This window comes from Panthera onca, chromosome E1, assembly GCF_046562875.1.
Source record: "Panthera onca isolate mPanOnc1 chromosome E1, mPanOnc1 haplotype 2, whole genome shotgun sequence".
Taxonomy (NCBI): Eukaryota; Metazoa; Chordata; class Mammalia; order Carnivora; family Felidae; genus Panthera; species Panthera onca.
Genome location: NC_138352.1, coordinates 46,728,998 through 46,751,176, shown reverse-complemented (window position 1 = coordinate 46,751,176; position 22,179 = coordinate 46,728,998). Strand labels below are relative to the sequence as shown.

Below are 22,179 nucleotides of genomic sequence, written 5' to 3'. Positions count from 1 at the left end.
TTGCTTGGGATTCTGTGTCTCCCTCTCTCTGCCCCTCCCCCACTCATGCTCTGTCTCTCTTCATCTCTCAAAAATAAATACACATTAAAGAAATTTTTAATAAAATAAATAAACATTTAAGAAAATAGAAAACTGAGTGTACTGGACTGAGTGGTGTCCCCCCCCCCCAAATTTTATGTTCATCTGGAACCTGCACATGTGACCTTCTTTGGAAATAGGGTCTTTGCAGATGTAACCATGCAAAGATGAGATCATACTGGATTAAGGTGGGTCCTAAGTCCAATGACTGGTGTACTTATGAGATTAGTGCAATTTGAACACAGGGACACACAGGACACAAGGCCATGTGATCATGGACGCAGAGACAGGTCAAAAAACACCAAAGACTGAAGCAACCATCAGAAGCAGGGACAGAAGCACAGAATGGATTCTCCCTCAGAGCCCCCTAGAAGGAACCAACCATCCCAACATTTTACTTCGAACTTCCAGTCTCTAGATCAGTGAGAGGATCGATGTCTGCTGTGAGAAGCCACCCCATTTGTGGTACTTTGTTATGGCAGCCATAGGAAATGGAGACACTGAGGAATACCAAAAGGTATAAAAGGTGAAAGTAAAAATTTGTCCCAAATCTTATCACTGAGAAAATACTGCCATTATTTGGGAACATGTCTCCACACATAAGTACAGATAGAAGAGTAGATAAGTGAGGTTTCTTTTAAAACTTTCTTTCTTTCCAGGGGCACCTGGGTGGCTCAGTCGGTTAGGTGTCCGACTTCAGCTCAAGTCATGGTCTCACAGTTTGTGAGTTCAAGCCCCACATGGAGCTCTGTGCTGACAGCTCAGAGCCTGGAGCCTGCTTGGGATTCTGTGTCTCCCTCTCTCTCTGCCCCTCCCCACTCACTCTCTCTGTCTCTCTCTCTTTCTCAAAAATAAACAAATAAACATTAAAAATTTCTTTCCATTTTGAAAGTGTAGGGACCCAAGGATCCTTACGCATACCGCTAGTGGGAATTGGTACAGTTGATTAGGCAATTTGGCCGTATTTAATTCAGTTAAAAGTGCATAAACCTTCCGACTCAGCAATTCCATTTCTTATCATTGAATTCAGCAAAACACACGCATATAAGGATTTTCATCACATACTGGAAATAACTAATAACATCCATTGTCCTGGGAATGGCTAAACAAGTAAGCTGAAATATGTCCATATTTCAGCAGTCCATTCAGGCTGCTCTAACGAAACACTACAGACCGGGTAGCTTATAAAGCACAGAAATTTGCCTCTCACAGTTTGGAGGCTCAAAGTCCAAGGTTAGGGCACGAGCAGGGCTGGAGGTGGGGGCCTTTGGGGTCACACATTTCTCCCTGTATCTTCACTTGGCAGAGAGGGCAAGGGAGCTCTCTGGAGCCGAATCCCATCACACTGGGGGTTAGGACATCGACACATGAATTGGGGAGTAGAGGGAGACACCACAGCATAATACATTTATACTGTGCTTCAGGTAAAAATGAGCAAGAACAAAATGTATCGTTGAGTGAAAAAAAAAAAAAAGCAAGTTGCAGAATCAACCAAGCCCTGCTTCCCACACAGTGTTACTTCAGCAGTGAGGGGACAGGTGAGCCTGATATATTTAGGGCACAGTGAGGAGGCCAGCGTGCAGAGGGGAATGGAGGTGGGGACAGGGGAGGGGGCTGACAGACTAGGGTCTTGGAGGCCACTGTAGGACTGTGGATTTTACTGAGCACAAGGCAGGGAGTCATTGGAAAGTTTTGAGCAGGGGAGGGACCAGAACTGGTTTTTTTTTTTTTTTTTTTTTTTTTGAGAGAGAGAGCACAAGTGAGCAAGGGGCAGAGAGAGAGGGAGAGAGAGAAGTGGGGCTCACCTGAGGCAGGACTCAAACTCACGAACCATGAGATCATGACCTGCTTAACTGACTGAGCCCCACAGGCACCCCGGTTTTTTTTGTTTGTTTTTTTTTTTGTTTTTTTTTTTAATTTTTTTTAAGTTTATTTATTTTTGAGACCGAGAGAGACAGAGCATGAACGAGGGAGGGACAGAGAGAGAGGGAGACACAGAATCAGAAGCAGGCTCCAGGCTCCGAGCCATCAGCCCAGAGCCCGACGCGGGGCTCGAACTCACGGACTGCGAGATCGTGACCTGAGCCGAAGTCGGACGCTTAACCGACTGAGCCACCCAGGTGCCCCACACCCCGGTTTTAACATCGGACTCTTGCTGCCCTGTTGAGAACAGACGCAGAGGGGTGCAGAGAGGAAGCAGGGAGGCGGGTTGGAGAGGATTGCCCAGTCTCCTCTCGGGGCTCCACTGGCAGCCATGGAGGGGAAGGAGTGGCCAGAGTCTGGATGTGGGGCCCACACAACTAGGAGGTGGCACCATTTGCCCGTGTGACGGTGCAGTCAGGAATCCCACCTAAGACTGCTGGGTCTGAGCTGCCTGTGAAATGTTGCCGGTCACGTGGACAGTCACGGAAATGAGTCTGGAGCTCCGCCGGGTGAGGCCACGTGCAGCCATCACCATAGATATGATATTTAAACTCACTGGACTGGGACACCTGCTGGCTCAGTCAGTTAAGCGTCCGACTTCGGCTCAGGTCATGATCTCACAGTTTGTGAGCTCAAGCCCCATATCGGGCTCTGTGCTGACAGCTCAGAGCCCGGAGCCTGCTTCGGATTCTGTGTCTCCCTCTCTCTCTGCCCCTCCCCCGCTCACGCTCTGTCATTCTCTCTCAAAAATAAACATTTTTTAAAAAGTTTATTTGACAATAAATTATATTAAAAGTAAACAAACAAACCAGGAAAAAATAAAGGCCATTAAAAAAAAAGAAGTTTAAACTCACAGGACTGGACGAGGCAGGAAGGCAGGCCCTGGGACACTCTGGCATTTAAAGGACTAAGGATTCACCAAATCACATTGAGTCACAGAAACCAAAAAGGGGGACGAGAGGCTGAGGGCAAGGGTCCTGGATGACTGGAACCCCAATGAGCAGGGTGCCCGGAAGGAAGGGAGAGAGATCAGCTGTGTCACGTGAAACAAACGTGGGCGGGCTCCTGGTCCCCAGGACACCGGGAACAGAGGCCAAGAGCCTCCCTTGCAGTTAGCCCTCCAGGACCGGAAGTCAGTCCTCTCAAGCCAAAGCAGGCAGGGGACCCCCAGGGCTGGCGGAAGGAGATGCAGACTGGTGGTGCGAGGGGTCGCCTGAGGCCAGCGGTGGCCAGGGCTGGGGACCACCTTCTGAGTAGCAAGGGCACAGACCCAAACCCTGAAAATTAACGTAAGCACAAGCGTGACTGAGAAATAGTCAAGGAGAGCTCAGAATATTGTTGCCACTATCTTCCCTTTAGACATAAACCCGGACCTTCTTTCCCAGCATCAGGTTCTGCCCAGGCAGATTTTTTTTCCTCCATCAAGGTCCTGAGGCTTCATTATACCAGGGCTTTTCTGACAGGATGTCTTGACCAACAGAAGTAGTTAGTCCTAAGGCAGACTCCAAAGTGATTCGGCGGAAACCCAATCCAGACGGGCTGTCCCCAAGCTTCTGGAAGTGCCCATCTTATTCCCGTGAGGTCTAGAATCCACTCCCCCAAATCCCTGAAGATTCGGGGGCCGTGTTTCTCCCGAGTCAGTCTCATGGCCTGTTTCGCCACCACGGCAGCTTCTAGATTCGAGCGATTACCACCCTCCTTTGTCAACCACACAACACATCACCCACCCGCCTGCCATTCCCCACGAAGAACCACTAACACAACGTCACTGGGTTAGCAGACTTGCTCCTAAGGTCTGGGCAACGACGGCGCAGAGAGCAGAAAACAATGGCAAATTGTTTTACGCCAGGCGCTGCTGTAAAATAAAAGTATCTGCTATTTGCTACCACAAGGAATTTCTCAGTAGTGTGCCCTCCAGAGGCCCCACCTTCCCACCTGCTTCTCCCTCTCTCGGACCCCTCTTCACATCCCCCACCCTGCCTGCCCCGCAGCCTCCATACATCCAACATCCCTCCTGTTTTCTTCCCCAGAGCCATGCTCCTCTGTCTCCATCCCCACTGGCGTTTTACCTGCTTCTAGCCAGTATCCAACAGGATGCTTACACGTCTCTGGGGTGGACACCAGTCCTCCCCGCAACCCGAGGCCACACAAGTGACCTTTCCAATAGCACCGTGTTCTCCCCGCCACACAGTCAGAGAACAGTCCTTACAGTGCACCGGCAGGATTCATAGGGTCAGAACAGTCCCTCCCCCTGGACGCGCGGGGCACAGCTTGTCTGAACCTGTCTCCAAAAAGCCTCTATTTTTGAGAAAGCCAACATCTGCCAATACTTGAGCCACACATCAAGATTATAAACATTGCTTAGTAAATACTCATGAACTGCTGCAAATCTTCATACTCATTTGCATTTTGAATTCCAAATACCTCCCGAAAACTCCAATGGTTCACTCCCATCGCTGGCCTCTCCTCTCTCTGAACCGGTTTTCTTTTGCACAGTCCCTCAGAGGGGAGAAGCGAGATAAAATAACCCAACCAGTCATCTCTTGGTGATTTTGAGTTAGAGGTGAGCACATGAGTCAAGGCTCAGGTCCCAAGGGCACACCCATTCCCCAGAAATCACTCCCTCTGCTCATTCGTCCCCGTCCACCTGTCTGTCTCCTGAGTACCATGGCAAGGAGGAGTGACAACCTGTCCAAAAATGTTATTTCCCATTACCCATGTAGAGTGGCATCTGAAGGGCAGCGTTGAAGAGGCTGTTTCCCGGACCTCTGCATGGCTCCTGTCACCTGGCTCCGATCTCCTCGCTCCCCTGCTTAAAATCCCAGCTGGCTCCTCCTGACTACAGAACGGAAGTCAACTCTGCTGCTGTCAGCCGTGGCCTTCCAACCTGGCCCCAGAGGACCTTCTCTTGCCATTGCCGTTCTTTCATATGTTTCAGGTACTCAAGTCAAGGTCAAAAGTGGAAGAGAGGGAATTGGAATCCAGACCTTCTGAAAAATTATTCTGCAAGGTCTTTTTCAAAACATACATGCACACACCCTCACATATACACACACCCATACACACATACACACACGCTCACATAGATATACACAACCTCACACACACAGTCGTACACACACCCATACATACACACACCCTCACATGTACATACACATCCTCATGTACATACACTCTCACACACACCCTCACACACACATACACACACTCACATACACACATACTTTCCATACTCACACGCCCTCATGCATACACACACAGACACACACACTCTCACATGTATACACATCCTTATATACACAACACCTCCTCACACACACACCCTCGCATACACAATATATCCTCACATACACAATACACACCCTTACACATACACACACAGTCTCACATACACAACACACATGACATTTCCAATCCTGAAAACACAGGACAATGCTCCCGCCTGCCCTTCTCCCCAGCAAAGGGACGTCTGAGCAGATGGTTTGCACAGAGAAACAAGGCAGGCAGCAGGTGGTCTTGGCAAAAGATAAGGAGCAGGAAAGTGTGGTTCCCCACAGATCAGGGCGACTTAACCCCTTGGTTCCCACGCGGACGTGAGCCTGTGGGGCAGTTCCGCCCAGCAGCCCCCACCTCCCCTGTGGCAGAGGTCCCGCCTCGTGGCCTCCTCGTGGCCTGCTGACAATGTGATACCCACACAACCTCACACACACAGTCATACGGGGTCACCGAGTCCAGTGCTCACATTCAACGGCGATGCAGGACCACGGTCACTGTGACGCCAGCCGCTCGCCTAAAATGAGCAAATGGCTCCTCTTCCACAGCCGGTGACTGGCCGGTCACCTACTACGCTCTCGACAAACCCACGAAAGGGAGAAGGCAGCCACGACACCCAAGGTGGGGGAGAGGCCAGACAGAAGTCCAGGATTTCAGGTGCAGCAGCAGGGCCAGCTTGAAGGGAGGAGGCCCTGGCGTTTCCGAGAAAGCCTCTGGGGGCCTCTACGTAAACCCTCCGGCTCTCGCCTGGGGCCGCGTCCTGCTGCCCACGCTTTTCCTCCGAGCTGTAGACTGGCAGCAGGAAACCCGCATCGTCCCCGAAGCTCTATCCAGAACCCTAAAAGATGAGCCCCGGAGTAAACCTTTTAGCCAGCTTTTAGAGAAAAGCTGCACTTTTAGAGAAAACTGAGGTCCAGAAAAAGGACACGGATTTCTCCTAAGTCCAAAGCCCAAAGTCCATGACTAGTCAGTGGCAGAATACGGACTGAAATCGTACTGGGTGGAATATTTTCCCCACCTCACCTCCACCCCTTCCGCTGCCTGAAAACTCTTCATCTTCAAGCCTCAGCCCGGTGGACACCTCCTCTGGGAAGCCTTCCTAGCCCCCTCCCTCCTTCCAGTTAGGGCGAGAGACCCTCTTTTCTCAACCTCATTAGAGAACTTGAATCCAGCTGGAAGGCTCTGGCTCTACCTGTCTCCACCCAATGGAACAAAGGAAGAACGTCTAGTTTATTTTACGTCCATAGTGCCTGGCACTTGGTGAGGCCCAGTCAATGTGAAATATAATTAAGTGCATGTCTCGGCCGGCGAGGAGCGCTCTCTGCATGTTCCACGTGACCCTCTCCCTCCCTCTGTCTGAACTGAATCTAAACTAGCGCATTGACTCTCTCCATACCACTCAGTTCAACCTTCGGTTGGTTCCTACATGCCTCGCGCTGTTAGCTTTTGTGTTCCCGACCGGACCCCAGGAGCTGGTATTACACGTAGCATCACGTGTGGCCCGCAAAGCCTGGCACGGCGGGGCTCAGCTTTGGCTGCACGCTGATACCACCTGGGGGACTCTGACACCCACCCAAGGCCCGGGCCAGACCCCACACCCCACGCCACCCCCCTGGGAGCAGGCACCAGATTTTTAACTTCCGCAGTTGGTTCCAGCGTATGCAGCCATGGTTCAGAATCACATTCCTAGAAAGATGTGATAGCAGAAACTGCTTGTTGATTCAGCTGGTTCTGCGTGAGGGTAATGCAATATAATATAGTACAATACAACAGTGAATGACAGTGCAAGAGACACACAAAGTGACACAGAATGAGAAAGGTTGGGGCAAAAAAGGAGACTGTTCAGCATGGTGAAGCCAGGGTCCCTTACCCTCAGTGCTGTTGGCATTTTAGGCAAGATTATTCTCTGCTATGGGAGCTGCCCTGTGCATTATACGATGTTTAGCAGCATTCCCGGCCTTAACCCATTAGATGCCAAGAGCAAACTGTCTCTCCTCCCGTCCCCAAAATGCCTCCAGACACTGCCAGATGTCCCTGGGGCTGGGGGAGCAAAATCACCCGTGGATGAGAACTACCGATGCAGACTAGCCACCAAATCATTTATTGCATGTTTATTTCCCATTTCAACGGCAGATCCCATGAGCACTTTTCCAAATTTGGCTGAGTGGCAGAGAGGATTCTGGACAATGGGATCAGTGTCTTGGTGACAGGCATGCAGGGCTGGGCTGTACGCAGGATGAATGGGAAATCGTTGGTGGGGTCAGCGGTGGGTTCTGAGGCCAGAGAGAATCACACAGAAACTAGATCCGATAGGTTCAAGGCAATTAAGAGGAGTCAATAGCCTTGGTCATCAGCCTATAAAAGATGACCAAGGGGCGCCTGGGTGGTTCAGTCAGTTAAGCGTCCGACTTCGGCTCAGATCATGAATGCATGGTTCCTGAGTTCAAGCCCCGCATGGGGCTCTGTGCTGACAACTCAGAGCCTGGAGCCTGCTTCAGATTCTGTGTCTCCCTCTCTCTCTGCCCCTCCCTCTCTCTCTCCCTAAATAAATAAATAAATAAATAAGCCAACAAACACACACACATACATTTTAAAAAAAGACCAAAACAGAACAAATTTTTTAAAAAGCCAGATATTCAGTAAAATCACAAAATTGGAAGCAAGCTGAAGGTTGTCACAGGTGAAGACCAGTGGTGACCAGAGGCCAGGAGAAGGGAAATGGTCAGAGAAGGAGCTCTCAGAAGTTCTGGCCAGGGAAGGACCACATCAGGCCGTGTTTGGGGACACAAGTCTAGCATGGCATGAAGGCTGGCACGGGAGGGGCACGGGAGGCAGGAAGCTGATCTGCTATGGTCCAAGCCCACCTGCTGCAACAGTCCAAACTCACCTGTTGCCCAGGGCCTAAGACCCTTCAGCCCCTGTGAAGTCAGAGCTCAGAGGAGCCAGGGGCAGATGCTGGCAGAGAAAACGCCCAGTGGCCAACTCCGCTGTTGATTAGAGCCTGTCCCCTGACCACTTGGAGGGGAGCAGCTCCTTCGGAGCCCTGCGAACCAGCCTTCCCCCGGGGGGAAGCCCTCCAGACATCGTGCCAAAAGCACAAGGGGCCAGTTAGAGCCCCCAGGGGCCTCAAGCCAGACGTCCTGCTCCCCACACTCTCTTGGGTTCCCCAATATCTCCCCATATTCATTCTTAGCCTCTTGGAGCCCCTCTTCCTCTGCCCACCCCTGAGCGTCGATGTCCCCACATGTCAATCCCGGGCCTCTTCTCTTCTAACTGCTTCTCAAACTGTCTATCTAAAGCTCCAGTCTGCATTCCCCCATTTAAAAACTCCCATTGTCCTCCACTGAACACAAGATAAAGTCCAAGGTACTCCAACCCTTTTTGATCTTGCTCCTGCCCACCTCCCAATTCCCCTCCACCCTGCACTTAGATATTCCAAGCCACATCTGACATACAGAGAGGGAGGAAGGGATGAAGAGAGGGAGGAAGAGAGGAAGGGAGGAAGGAAAAGAGGGAGGAAGGAAGGAAGGAAAGAAGAGAGGGAAGGAGGAAGGGAGAGAGGAAGGAGGAGGGAGGAAGGGAGGGAGGAAAAGAGGGAGGGAGGAAGGAAGGAAAGAAGGAAGGAAGGAAGGAAGTGAGGGAGGAAGGGAGGGAGGGAGGGAAGCCACATCTACCCTTGACATCCTGAAGTTCTTGATTTGTTTCTAAGCCACTCTGTACAATAGCAATTCGCCAGCTTCTCTGTGTCTGCTCCCAACTTCTGAGCAGAAATCCAGGCAACTACAGCCTGCAGCCTCAGCACCTTGCTGGTCCCTGATACTTAATATTCAAAGGAGTAGTCACTGTTTGCTAAGTACTGTTATAAGTGCCTTATTAGGAATTACTTTATCCTTATAAAGTAGCTATTTTCTGTCATTATTTATAATAATATTATAGGAATGTAAGTGGTAATATTTATTGTCAACCCCATTTTATAGCTGACAGTACAGAGGTACAGAAACATGAAGAAACCTTCCCCAGTTTGCACAGTTAGAAAATGGGGAGAAAAGCCCAGACGGTGTGCCCCAGAGCCAGCACTCCTCAGCAATGTGCAATCCTGCATCTCAATAAGAGACTTTTAAATGAACTAATTCTGATTTAAAAAAAAAAAAACAGGAATGTTAGTACTTCAGCCACAGGATGGGGAGACAAGCCAGGCCCGGGGCCACTAGGGCAGTGTCTAATATCACCCACCACAAGTCACAAAATGAAGGCAGGGAAGGGTGCCCTGGTTCAGAAACACAAGGCAGGTGGCCGCCACAAACCCACAGGGCAGGACAGAGACTAAAGACCAAACTCAGAGTCACAAGGTTAGGGCAGAGCCCCCACAGGCCATAGGGCACAGACTCTGCCTGACCAGACAGAGCATCGCTGGCCAAGGATGCTGGTCCAGCTTGCTGGGATCCCCAGGGAAGAGGAGGAAGAGGGGGTTGGCCCCAGTCACAGGACACAGGGCCCTGACATCCGGCTCGGGGGTGGCATCCGGCAGCCCACAGGGGATCCTGGGACTCTGGCCATCGGCCACACTGTTTCCATTTGAAATATCGTGTGCATAGTAGGTGTGTGGGGCTCGAGCCTCCGGGGGAGAAAAGGGGAGAGTAAAAGGTTGAGGTCACCTGACACCTGAGACCCGGCAGAACCTCCGTCTAGTGGCCCACGCTGGAGTGGGGCCAGCACCTGGCTGGGTTTCATAGTGAATGAGCATTCAAGCGATCACACTTTCCCTTCCAATAGTCGGGAGCCCAGCACTCACCCGCATGGGCTCATCAGGGAACCCGGGTTTGCTCGGCCTGTCCTGCCGTCGGGATCTCAGGAGCTGCTTGGCCTCCTTTTCCATCAGAATCGGAGAGGCCCCTGAAAAAAGTCAGGAAGGGGCCTTCGGGACTCTCGCAACAGGAGCTCGTGCACCATCTCACAGTCCAAGGTGAAGGATTTGCAAGTTCGATTTCGGTCAAACACAAAAGCGCTTTCACGGGGACCTGTCCCAAAGGACGTGGCATTCCAGAGAGCTCCGAGGAGAATTCTAAATTGTTTCTAACTCAGAGCCAAAGCTGCACAACATAAACATAGTTACCTATTGCAACGGTGCATTTCTTTAAAAGTGGGTGCTAATTTAATGAATACGGGATTTTTTTTTCTTTTTCTTTTTTGTTTTTTTTTTAAGTAATCTTTCGAACTCACAACTCCGAGACTAAGAGTCGCATGTTCCACCAACTGAGACAGCCAGACGCCCCTGAGTAAGTTTTTTAAAACACATTTTCTTCAGTTCTCTGGTCAATGTGTTTCTTGTCCCTTAGTTTTGCTTTGATGGTTTTTCTTTTTTTTTCTAATCCCCAAAACACTAAATCAGCTAAAAGTTGTTACTGGAAGATTCTCCGTGAGAACAAGACTGTGTTAAAGTTGATAATCACACATGATCTCTCAAAGAAGGTATCATGATAAAATTATATTAAGTTTTGATAATCACGCACGAACTCCAAATGATATCAAATAAAAGTCTGTCAAGTTTTGATGATGTCATATGAAGTCTAAAAGACAGTATAGTTGAAGATTTATCAGCATTTCTGAGAATTAATATTCAAATACATTTAAAGATTAATAAAATAGGGGCACCTGGCTGGCTCAGTCAGTAGAGCATGCAACTCTTGATCTCTGAGTTATTAGTTCAACCCCACATCGGTGCACAGATTATTTAAATAAATAAAACTTTTAAAAAATAATAAAAAATTTAAAAATAAAGACTGAAAAATAATTATCCCTAATGATAGCAATTCTGGGAGCCTGCTCTTAGGGAGGAAAAAAAGAGCACTGAATTATTATATATTACATATTCTTTGAAATGAAAAAAATATTTTACAAATATAAAATAGACTGATCCCAGCTTGTCATGTCAGCATAGAAACGGCTGTTTTCAGAGTTCACGCTCACCTGAGAAGCAAGTCAGTAAGGTGAGGCAGAGGACAAGCACAAATAGCTTCTTCATCCTGTCTTTGTTCCGCTCTCAGCCTCTTGCAGAATGAACGCCCCTGAATGGGCCAGCCTACTTAAAGGAAGCACTTCCGCCCCCCCAACCCCACTTCCCCCATCCCCTCACCCCCCCACACACTTGTTTATGCTCTGACTAACTACACTTACGGTATGATGTTAAGTGCATCTGACTCTGAGTTTTTAGTATGACCACTAAACTTTTCCTCCGAATCCCTATAAATTTTCATCCTGAGCAAGGAAATCACCCCTCTGTGATGTGACTTTCAGAGCATGAATTGGAGAAAGCAACATGTGATATTGACTTCATTTAAACAGACGCAGCTACATCATACACTGGTTTGTGAGTGTCTGTTTTTGCTCCTGTTTTCATCTCTTTCATTAACCGTCTCTTACATTTGCACATTGTATGACATCTCTCCAAAGCCCATTCACTAATTAGGTTTGACCTTCCTAATAGTTTCAGAGGTAGGTAGGGAAATTTGCAAGGAGCATAGTAAAGGGGAAAATGTTTTTTTCAGCTGACTTCAGAGCCAGAACACCCAGGGTTCGTGTCCTAGCTTCACCTCTTTCTAGCAACGTAACCTTCGGTAAATCACTTACCCTTTCTGAACTTTGGTCTCCCCCCCTGTACAAAGGAGGAACAGTCCCTACCTTGTGGTCGTGATTAAAGATGAAGGATAAGCAGCAGCTAGCACCATATCCATTTTACAAATAAGGAAGTGAGGGCCGCCTGGGTGGCTCAGTCAGTAGAGACTGACTCTTGATTTCAGCTCAGGTCATGGTCTCACCATTCGAGAGTTCGAGCCCTGTTTGGGATTCTCTCTCTCCCTCGCTCTCTCTCTCTCTCTGCCCTTCCCCCACTTGCTCTCTATCTCTCTCAAAATAAATAAACAAATGTTAAAAAAAAAAATAAGGAAGTGAGGTTTGGAGAGGTGAAACCATATCCAAGTTCACAGACTATGGATGCTGATGTAGAGCCAAATTCTCCTCTCTTCAAAGGCTACTGCTCTTCCCATTATGCCCAAAAGGGCCTCCTGCAATTTGCTGCCCATTAGAAGGGTAAGCAGCCCATTTCAGACTCAAGGTTACTTTTACAAAGACAATAAAATCTCAGTAATCTGAAGTTCTTTTAAATTCAAATCATCTGTAAATATTACATAAAGAAATTATTAAATAGATTCTTTAAAATGTCTGGAAGATATGCGGCATTTACGGGGATGAGATTCTCGAGTCAGAGAAATGATCTGCTGTTTCTGTGGTCACTTTGCCCAGCTCAGAGGAAAACAATGTTCTCTCTGTAGTTGTCCGAATTGATGCTAATGTTGTGCAACTGATATTGAACCTGAATGTTCTATCCACTCTGCTGGTATAAGGACAGTTTGAACAAATTGTAAACAAGAGGAAAAAATCATGCATTGTCAGCAAAGTTGCTCAGAATTTGATCTTCAGTTTTATGCTCTCGGTTGCTATTAACGTCCTTCCGTTTTTATGCAGTTTTCAGTAACTGAGGAATTTTAGGAGCATTATTTTAGAAATAGATATTTGTCACATTATGTACCTTGTGGTTTTTTATGTGCATTGTCAAATCTGTCGTTGCTTTTGCTCTTGTGGTTGAATCGAACACTAACCGTATTGTTTTATCAAATAAATACTTTCAGTGGACCAGAAAAAGAAAATGTATACCCAGCCAGAAATTTCTAATGTGTCCAATGTAAATTTACTACGAAAGTATTTTTTTAATTCAGTAACTTTTGTCCATATCAGGAGTGTCTGATAAAAATATGATGTGAGCCACAGATGCAAGCTGCATACATGATTAAAATTTTTCTAGTAGCCACATTTTTTAAGTAAAAAAAATTTTTTTTTAATTTTTTTAATGTTTATTTATTATTGAGAGACAGAGAGAGACAGAGCATGAGCAGGGGAGAGGCAGAGAGAGGAGGAGACACAGAATCTGAAGCAGGCTCCAGGCTCCAAGCTGTCAGCACAGAGCCCGATGCAGGGCTCGAACCCACAAACCGCGAGATCATAACCTGAGCCGAAGTCAGACACTCAACCAACTGAGCCACCCAGGTGCCCCCCAAAAATGAAATTTTTTTATATTCTATTTTATGTATCATGAATACCCAAAATATTATTATGTCGATACGTAATAAAACTAAGCAAATGATGAGATATTTTCTGAGGTTTTTTGCACCAAGTCTTCAAACTACAGTATATATTTTATGTAAAAGTTCATGCATTTCAAGTGCTCAGTAGCCAAATGTGGCTGGTGGCTACCATATTGGATGGCATGGGTCTAGATCCTTCCTTCTCTCTGGCCACCACCTGAGTCTAGGCTACTGTTACTCTTCCCCCAGCTTCTGGCACCAGGCTCCCAACTAGTCTCCCAACCTCCCCTCCTGTTCACTTTGATGCATTCTCCATGCAGCAGCAAGGATGGTCTTCTTAAAATAGAAATATAAAATAGGAAATGGACCTCACCACTTCCCTGCCTAAGAAACCTTTCTTATCTTCTCACTGGACCGAGAACAAAATCAGAATCCTTACCATGCACTACAGGACCCTGTGGTATCTCTGCCTGCCGCTCTTTCCAGCCCTACTCTAACCACACCCCTCTAGCTTACTGCAATCCAGCCACGCGTGGTTACTTTCTACTTAACAAACTCTTCCCACCTCAGGACGTTTGCACATACTTTTCCTCACACTTTTAACGACTGGATCCTTCTCATCCTTCAGGCTTTGATTTGTAAGTTCTCTTGCTCACGCAAGCCTGCCTTCACCAACCTGAGGAAGGTTCCCTGCCCACTCCCCACCACTACCATCACACTCCATCTCCTAGCACACACCATAGTGTGTAAATACTGGACTTGTTTACTTTTAAAAATCTGTCTCTTTCCGCTGGACTATAAGCTCTAAGGAAGCATGTATTACTTTTGTAATTAAAAAAAAAGAAAAAAGGATCCTCTGGTGGACTGGAAAGGTGCTACTAGAGAAAGTCAGGGACCTGTTCTCCCCCACCCTTCCCCTGGCATATTGGTTCAAGGTTTCAGGTGGAGAGCGTTCTTCAGCTGTTATGGCTGGGCCAGTGCCCATATTGTTCCAAAAGGGGAACTATAGGAAAACCAAAAGAGCAAGGTCACTTTGTAGTGAGCGTCACTCTAGTGAGGAGAATTCTTTTCTACCACCTATCCTTATTCCCAGGGAAAGCAGAAGCCAGATCAATCAGGTGAATCTGGGTGTGCCTGGGTGGCTCAGTCAGTTAAGCGTTTGACTTGGGCTCAGGTCATGATCTCTCAGTTTGAGGGTTTGAGCCCCATGTTGGGCTCTGCGTTGACGGCTCAGAGACTGGAGCCTGCTTTGAATTCTGTGTCTCCCTCTCTCTCTGACCCTCCCCTGCTCACTCTCTGTCTCTTTGTCAAAAATACATAAACGTGGGTTTTTTTGCGTTTTTTTTTTTAATTTAATCAGGTGAATCTGCAGGGCTCTCAGTTGAAGGTGCAATTCCCAAAAGCTCCACAAGGTGGCAGACTAGAGAGCAGAACCAGGGACATCCAAGGTCAGGGGAAAGAAACAAGGCCACCAAGGTTAACTATTCTAGAAGCTGCCAGGAATACCAGAGAATCCACTGGAGATGGAGAGAGATGTTGCTGCAGTGCCTCAGACTATTTTCCTAGGATCTGAATCAATCTGAAGGTCTTCATTAGATGCTGAGGCCTAGAAATTCTGCATTACCAACTACCAACAGGAAGAATGCTACCACCCATATTCAAGGCATCCGAACACAGCTGATATTTGTGTCGGCTTCCCTCTTCTTAAAAGGAATTCTCGGAGCACCTGGATGGTTCAATCAGTAGGGCGTGCAATTCTTTTGATCTCAGAGTTGTGGGTTCGAGCCCCACTTTGGGTGTAGAGATTACTTAATAATAAAATCTTTAAAAAACAAAAAATGAAAGGAATTCTCAAATTACACTGATGTTTAAAGATCTGAAAAACCTGACACCATCAAGCTCCAACATCATCCCACCAGATATTCTCTAAAAAGGATAAGACAGTGATTTCAAATTCTGTCAGCTAAAGAAACTTCAGGGACAAGGGCACATCTTTATAAATAAATAAATAAATAAATAAATAAATAAATAAATAGAAAGATGCTGAATCTGTCCCAAGAGAATTATAATGTGTCCACATTCTTTAGGCCCAGAGTCAATTAAATATTTTCTAATATTCCTTTTTGTAGTTGTTTTCTTTTTTTTTTTTGTCTACCTTCCCCACTAGACTATAAATTCTATATTTTTATGGTGTATAATTCTTCTATAACTTTTATAGTAGTAACTCTGTAAGCTGTACATGAACAATATACATGTTAATATACAGGCACACTGTGCAGGCAGATGTCAGGTTTGGGCAGGTGTGGTGGGTTAAATCATTAGCACCAATTCTTCACCACCACCACATATGCATGCTCTTTGCCATATGACATTGAAGTCCCGCCCTTTGACCTCGGGCTCAACCAAGAGACTTGCTTCAGACAATGGGATGGTATCAGACACAACACAGACAAAGGTATATGCAGTGTGTTTGTGCAGGTAGTTGTGCCCTCTTGCATTGCTGCCATTGCTACAAAAAGAGCTTCCTCCAGATAGCCGCCCCCGCACCTTGGTCTCAAAATTAACTCAGATGTACCCGAGCAAGGAGCTCAGCCTACAAAGATCCACAGCTTGCAGTAGATTCACTCAACCTAGCCCCACCTAGTTTCCAGCCACCACAGCATGAAGTACAGTTGCCCATAACCTGCAGATCCTTAAGATTACATGATTGTTATTTTAAGCCACTGAGTCTAGGAGTGGTTTGTTACACAGCATCACTCTGACAACAGCTAACCAACACAAGGGGTTCTTATGAGATGGGTAGTATGTCCATAACTGGGTGCTATTGGGTCTAAGCTAATCACAGGGTCCTGCCGGAAGCTTCACTCAAAAGTGAATGAATATCTACTGGGTAGGCCATGTGATATAATGGTCAAGATTGTGGAGCACAGAGCCATCAATAAACCTGAGCTTGAATCCTAGCTCTGAAACTTAGTACCTAGGTCACACTGAAGCTGTAACTGGGCAGATTTCTTAACTGTCCAAATGACTGCTTTTTCATTTATAAGAAAAGAATAATAATTACAATATAACTTTCCTCTTAAGGTGTTTTGAGACTTAAAAAAATTTTTTAACGTTTATTCATTTTTGAGAGACAGAGCACAAGTGGGAGTGGGGCAGACAGAAAGAGAGACACAGAATCTGAAGCAGGCTCCAGGCTCTGAGCTGTGAGCACAGAGCCTGACGCGGGGCTCGAATTCAAGAGCTGTGAGATCATGACCTGAGCCGAAGTCAGATGCTCAACCGACTGAGCCACCCAGGTGCCCCTGTTTTGAGACTTAAAAGAGAAAGTGTATGTAAGGTACTTGACAGATATTGCAAGGATCTAATACTTGGAAACCACTGTTGGTGTTGTCACTATTCTTACCATTCCTTCTTCTCATCCGTGAAAGATGATTTGTGAATCATCTTTGCTTATATTTGCATACACACACCCACCCCATTCTCAGACACACGATGGAAAGTCCATAAAAAATGTTTTGAATGGCCAAATAACATAGAGATTAATCAAGCACATATTAAGATATATAATTCTATATATTGTTGAAATAAAAATCCATCTTTATTAGAAAAGAAAACACGGCCCCTTTTCAATAGGAGTTGATTCCCCCTCCATCTCCACACCCTGTGCCCTTGGCTTCCCTTCTCATATCCTCAGGACTTCTACACAAACACATACCTTCCTGTTTGGAGCAATAATACAATGGCAAGATGGTTTGGCCTTGGACAGGAGCCTTTCTGGCCTGCTGCAGGCTTCCACAAGTAGGCTGTAATTTCTGTGCTGGGTCCAGGACATTGGCCCAGCGTACATCTGCCCAATAGGTAAGGACAGCCAAGGTCAGCATCAGATTCCTGATGGCCAGGGCCAGGCTTCTCTCCAACCTAAACAGGAATGACAGGGGTACTGGCAAAGTGTGGGAACGTACGGTGGTACAAATAAACACACTAGGGGAGTGGAACATGGACCAAATAATTTGTGAAACCACTTCTAAGGCTGCTGTCATATTACACTTCATTCAGGAAAAGTGCTAGGCCTTCAACTGGGAGAGAAAAGTTTGATTCTTCTGGGGAAGAGATCCTGAAATCTGTGTTGTTTTTCTCTGTGGGATCTCAGTTGGGATGATAAGCTTCAGAGAGACTAAGAGACACTCTAGCCCGGATTCCCTAACCTTAAGCAGCTAAGAATCATCCAACATCTGTGAAAGCCTCTCACATAGAAGATGAAGACAAAGGAAACCAAAGGGAAAAGCAACTTGGGGCCATCAGAGACTATGCACGGAGAGAAGGGGAAGAAAACTATCCAACACTATCCTCTGAATTCTCAGAGGATATTTTTGCTCTCATGAAACAAGAACAAGAAGTTGGGGGGAAAAAAGGAATATTCCAAAATCGAATCAACAACAAAAAAGAAGTTCTTAGAAATTAAAAAAGATCCAAAGATAAAGCTATGGAAATAGCTATTTTAGAAAATGGAAATAGCTATTTTAGAAAATATCTATTTTAGAAAAATAGAGCCAAACAGAGAGAGAGAGAGAGACAGAGAGAGAGAGAGAGAGAGAGAGATACTGAGAGAGGAGGAGGGAGGTTTAAAAAAATAACAACAACAAAGCAAGGGAGAAAAAATATTTTTAAAGAGAGGACATTTATCCAGATGAGTTGAAAACTTATGTCCACACAAAAACCTGCACACAGAGGTCGATAGTCCCTTATTCATAATCGCCGAATCTTGGAATCAACCAGATGTCCTCCAGTATGTGAATGGATAAATGAACTGATAAGTAATATTCCAGACAATGTAATACTATTTAGCACTAAAAAGAAATGAGCTATCAAGCCATGAAAACAAAGGAATCTTAAATGCCTATTACTAAATTAAGAAAAGTCAATCCAAAAGGGCTACATATGATATGATTCCAACAATATGATATTCTAGAAAGAGCAAAGCTATGGAAATGGTAAAAAGATCGGTGGTTACAAGGGGTTGGGGATTGGGGGAGGGGTGGGAATCAACAGGCAGAACACGGAGAATTTTTAGGGCAGTGAAACTATTCTGTATGATGCTGTAATTGTGGGTACATGTCATTATACATTTGTCCAAACCCACAGAATTTGCCCCACCAAGAGTGAGGCCTAATGCAAACTAGGGACTTTGAGGGGATGATGGTGTGTTAATGGAGGTTCATCGTTGGTAACAAATGCACCACTCTGGTGGGAGATGCTGACAGTGGGGGGAAGCTCTGCCTGTGTGGGGACATGGGAATACCTGAAATCTCTGTACTTTCTACTCCATTTTGCTGTGAACCTAAATCTGCTCTAAAAAATAAAGTCTATTTTAAAAAATAGAGAGAAAGAGGACATTCTAGTAGTTTCAACATCTAAATAAGAGAAGTTTTTAAAAAGAGATCATAGGGGCACTTGGGTGTCTCAGTTGGTTGGGCATGCAACTCTTGATTTCGGCTCAGGGCATGATCTCATGGTTCTGAGTTCGAGCCCCACATCGGGATCTGTGATGCTGGATTCTGCTTGGGATTCTGTCCCTCTCCCTCTCTCTGTCCCTCTCCTGTGCATGCGCTCTCTTTCTCTCTCTCTCTCTCAAAATAAATAAATGAACTTTTTTTTTAAAAAAGGAGATCACAGAAAATAGAGAGGAGGAAATGAACAAAGTAATTCTGGAACCAAAGGACATGAGCTGCTAGACTGAAAGCACCCAGCAAACCTGGCAATATAGATGAAAACAGACTCACACCGGGCACTTGTCTGTGAAATTTCAGAACACTAGAGAAAAAGAGAAGATTCTCCCAAGTTTCCAGGAAGCACAAACAAGTCCCATTCAAGGGATCAGGAATAAGCATAGCGTCAGACATCTCTACAGCAACATTAAAAGCAAGCAGAAATGGACCCATGTCTTCAATGTTGTGAAGGGAAATCATTTCCAACTCTGAATTCTATACCCAGAAAAATAATCAGGAATGGAAGGTGGAATAAGGGTATCTGTAGACATCCAAGGACTCAAAACAATACCTCCCATGTACCTTTGTTCCTAAAGGTACTGATGGGTGAGCTCCAGAAAGACAAGAGAATTCACCAAGAAAGGCCAAGTGCCAGGACCCAGAGAACAGAAGGTACAAACAGAAGAGTGGTGAAGGGAAATCCCAAGATGACCCCTGTGCTCCGATGCAGAGGGCAGGCAGTCCAGTTTGGCACAAGGTGTGATCTACATCACAACCGAAGACACACTGAGGACAGACTGTCTGGGTGAGCCAGGTTCTTATTTATTTATACTTTGATGACCATGAGCTGACAAGGTTCCTGCTCCCCCAGCCCTATGCGTTTTTCCTGGATCAGCTGAATACTCCTTTCTCCCTGAGCAAGGTGCTAAGAATCTGAAGGAAGTCCTAAGCAGCTAAGAAGGAAACATGGAAAACAGCCCCTCTCCCAGCCAGATTTTTGCCTGATGTTCAAACTACAGCCCTGTTCAGTTGTCCTCACTGTGATTAGCAATCTTCCCAAGACCATGCTCTCTGATGTCCCCGGGGGTGGTGGGGATCTCCTCGGGGAAGCTGGATTCAGACTCTGCCCCAGACTCTACTCAGCTCATCTCCTCAGGACCAGGTTTGGGCTTGTTTTTCAAAACAGAACTATATTGGGGGGGGGGGGGGGGCTACTTTAGGGATGGTAGAATTATAAAGAAAAGCAAGGGAATGAAGGATATACAGATTAGGAGAGTAGTTGTTTCCTGATGAGGCTAGCAATCAGGTGGGCACAGGAGAGGCTCCGAATGTTCAATACGTCAACCTGTGTGGTGGGTTACACAGGTATTTATTCTATTATTGTTTTTAACTGCACGTATGTTTAACTGCGTATATGTGCTTATATGTTTCATTAGATATTTTGAACATGTGATATATTTCACAATTAAACCCCCCCAAAAAAGTTTGAATAAGAAAATAAAAGGATCACCTGGGGAACTTGTTAAGCAGGCAGAATCTCAGCTCCATTGTAATTCTGATTGGAGAGACCTAGTCAAGACCTGGGAATCCACATTCTTCCATGATGCTGATGTAGGCGGTCAAAAGACCACATCTTGAGCCACCTGCCTGGCTTCAGAGCATGGTAGGCTTTGGCATCCGACTAACTGAAGTCAAGGCCCCAACTCGGTTGACTACTGGTTGTATGACATCAAGCAAGTTTTCTTCGTCTGGAAAATGAGAATGATAAATCATATACAAACATTATATATTATTAGAGACAAATATAAATATAATATAAATATTAGAGACAAATGGCCAAAAACAGAGGTAAGCTCACAACTGTGAACTATCTCCATAGAATGGAATACTATGCAACCGTTATATACAAATTCATAGAAACATGGAAAAGTTATTTTGTAAATGAAAAAAAATAGCCAGACGGAGAATATAATCAAAATTATGTGCAGAAAAAAATAAACCACAGTTTCCATAGAAAATAAAAAATATGCCTCGGTGTTCAAATACAGGTCGTCTTCGGGGTGAGAGACGGATAATTTTCTTCCTCTTTTTACTTTTCTACATTTTCCAAATGTTCTATAGTGGGAATTTTTTTAAACCCCTCAATTTTTTAAAGTATATCCTTTGTTACGTTTTCAAATCGAAACTAAATTAAGGGCTCTGCTTCCAATAGGATTCACAGATGTGTATGGCCAGGATCCATCTGATCCAAGCCACACAGTCTTCTCACTTCACCACAGTCTGCCACCAATCTTTATAATCCAGATGGTTAAACACTTTAGATCCCTACTCAAAATGCAGCCCAGGAACCATCAACATCAGCATCATTTGACCATGTGCCAGAAATGCAGGCTCTCACCCCACTTCCCCAAGAAAGGGAATTAGAACCTGCATTTTAACAAGATCCCCAGAGGCAAGGTTTTTAGAGATGTAACAAAATAAGAGACACTCTCTCTTTGATGGTTTAATTTGGATTGAAGCTAACTTGGATGGCCAAGTTAAAATGAAGGGATCTCAGTCCCAACATTGCCTATGGGCCATCAAGCATGTTTGTCTACCGCTCTGCGCCTCAGTTTTCCTCATCTGGAAAAATGGGAATGATAAACTCAGCCTGGTGCCTAGCAAGTGCAGAGATGGAAGCAGGGGTGCAGTAAGCCATTTTTTTAATAGGTCTAAAGTAATGCTTCTTGTCGGGTTTGTTTCAACAGGACTGGCACCCTGTGGCAGCTGGGGCTCCTGGCACAGTGTTTGGCTCACCCTAAGCCAGTGTGGGTTTAATGAACAACTAGCTCAGGTGACATCTACCAATTTTTTACTTGGATTGTCCCATTCTTTCAGTATATAATACTCAAAATTGCCAGTTTTCTCCCAACACTCAAAACTGTGCCAGCTCCCACCTCCGCCACTGAAGGAGGTGGGAGAAGTTGAAGGTCATAGATAAGCTTACCGTAAACCGTTCATACTAGAACTTCCTATACTGTGGGTTACGGACCGGCACCGCTCAAACCTGCATCCTCTCTACGTACCTCACCTAATGGTTACTCCGCCCACCGCTCTCCTTTAGCCACGCCCTCGGAGTCCGCCCCTCCCACCCGGCTCCACCCTCTCCCCCAGGCCAGTCTGCCTTCGCGTTCCACCTCTCACCTCCACTGCGCCCCGGGGCTCGCGCCGCAGGCCCCGCCCCCGCCCGCGGCCGCGCCGCCCGGCTCGGCGTGCGCAGGGCTCACTCTGCCCTTCGC

General features: G+C 46.2%; 1 protein-coding gene across 8 annotated transcripts in view; it reads right to left on the bottom strand.

The window, feature by feature from the left end:
* CE1H17orf67 (chromosome E1 C17orf67 homolog) overlaps positions 1 to 22,174 on the bottom strand; it is a 34,961-nt gene extending 12,787 nt beyond the window's left edge. For 3 of the 8 annotated variants that reach the window (XM_078437341.2, XM_078437342.2, XM_078437340.2), the window contains exons 1-4: positions 21,888 to 21,982; positions 20,412 to 20,649; positions 17,131 to 17,333; positions 10,067 to 10,167 (exon numbers count right to left, since the gene is read on the bottom strand). In XM_078437341.2, coding sequence (XP_078293467.1) covers positions 10,067 to 10,167; positions 17,131 to 17,333; positions 20,412 to 20,449 — 342 coding nt within the window. In that variant the 5' untranslated portion in view covers positions 20,450 to 20,649; positions 21,888 to 21,982. Of the gene's footprint in view, positions 1 to 10,066; positions 10,168 to 11,241; positions 11,351 to 17,130; positions 17,334 to 20,411; positions 20,650 to 21,887; positions 22,056 to 22,084 lie in introns of those variants that run through there. The other 5 variants (XR_013552014.2, XM_081791244.1, XM_081791243.1 and 2 more) reach the window with 5 other exon arrangements.
* Between the last annotated feature and the right edge of the window lie 5 nt (positions 22,175 to 22,179).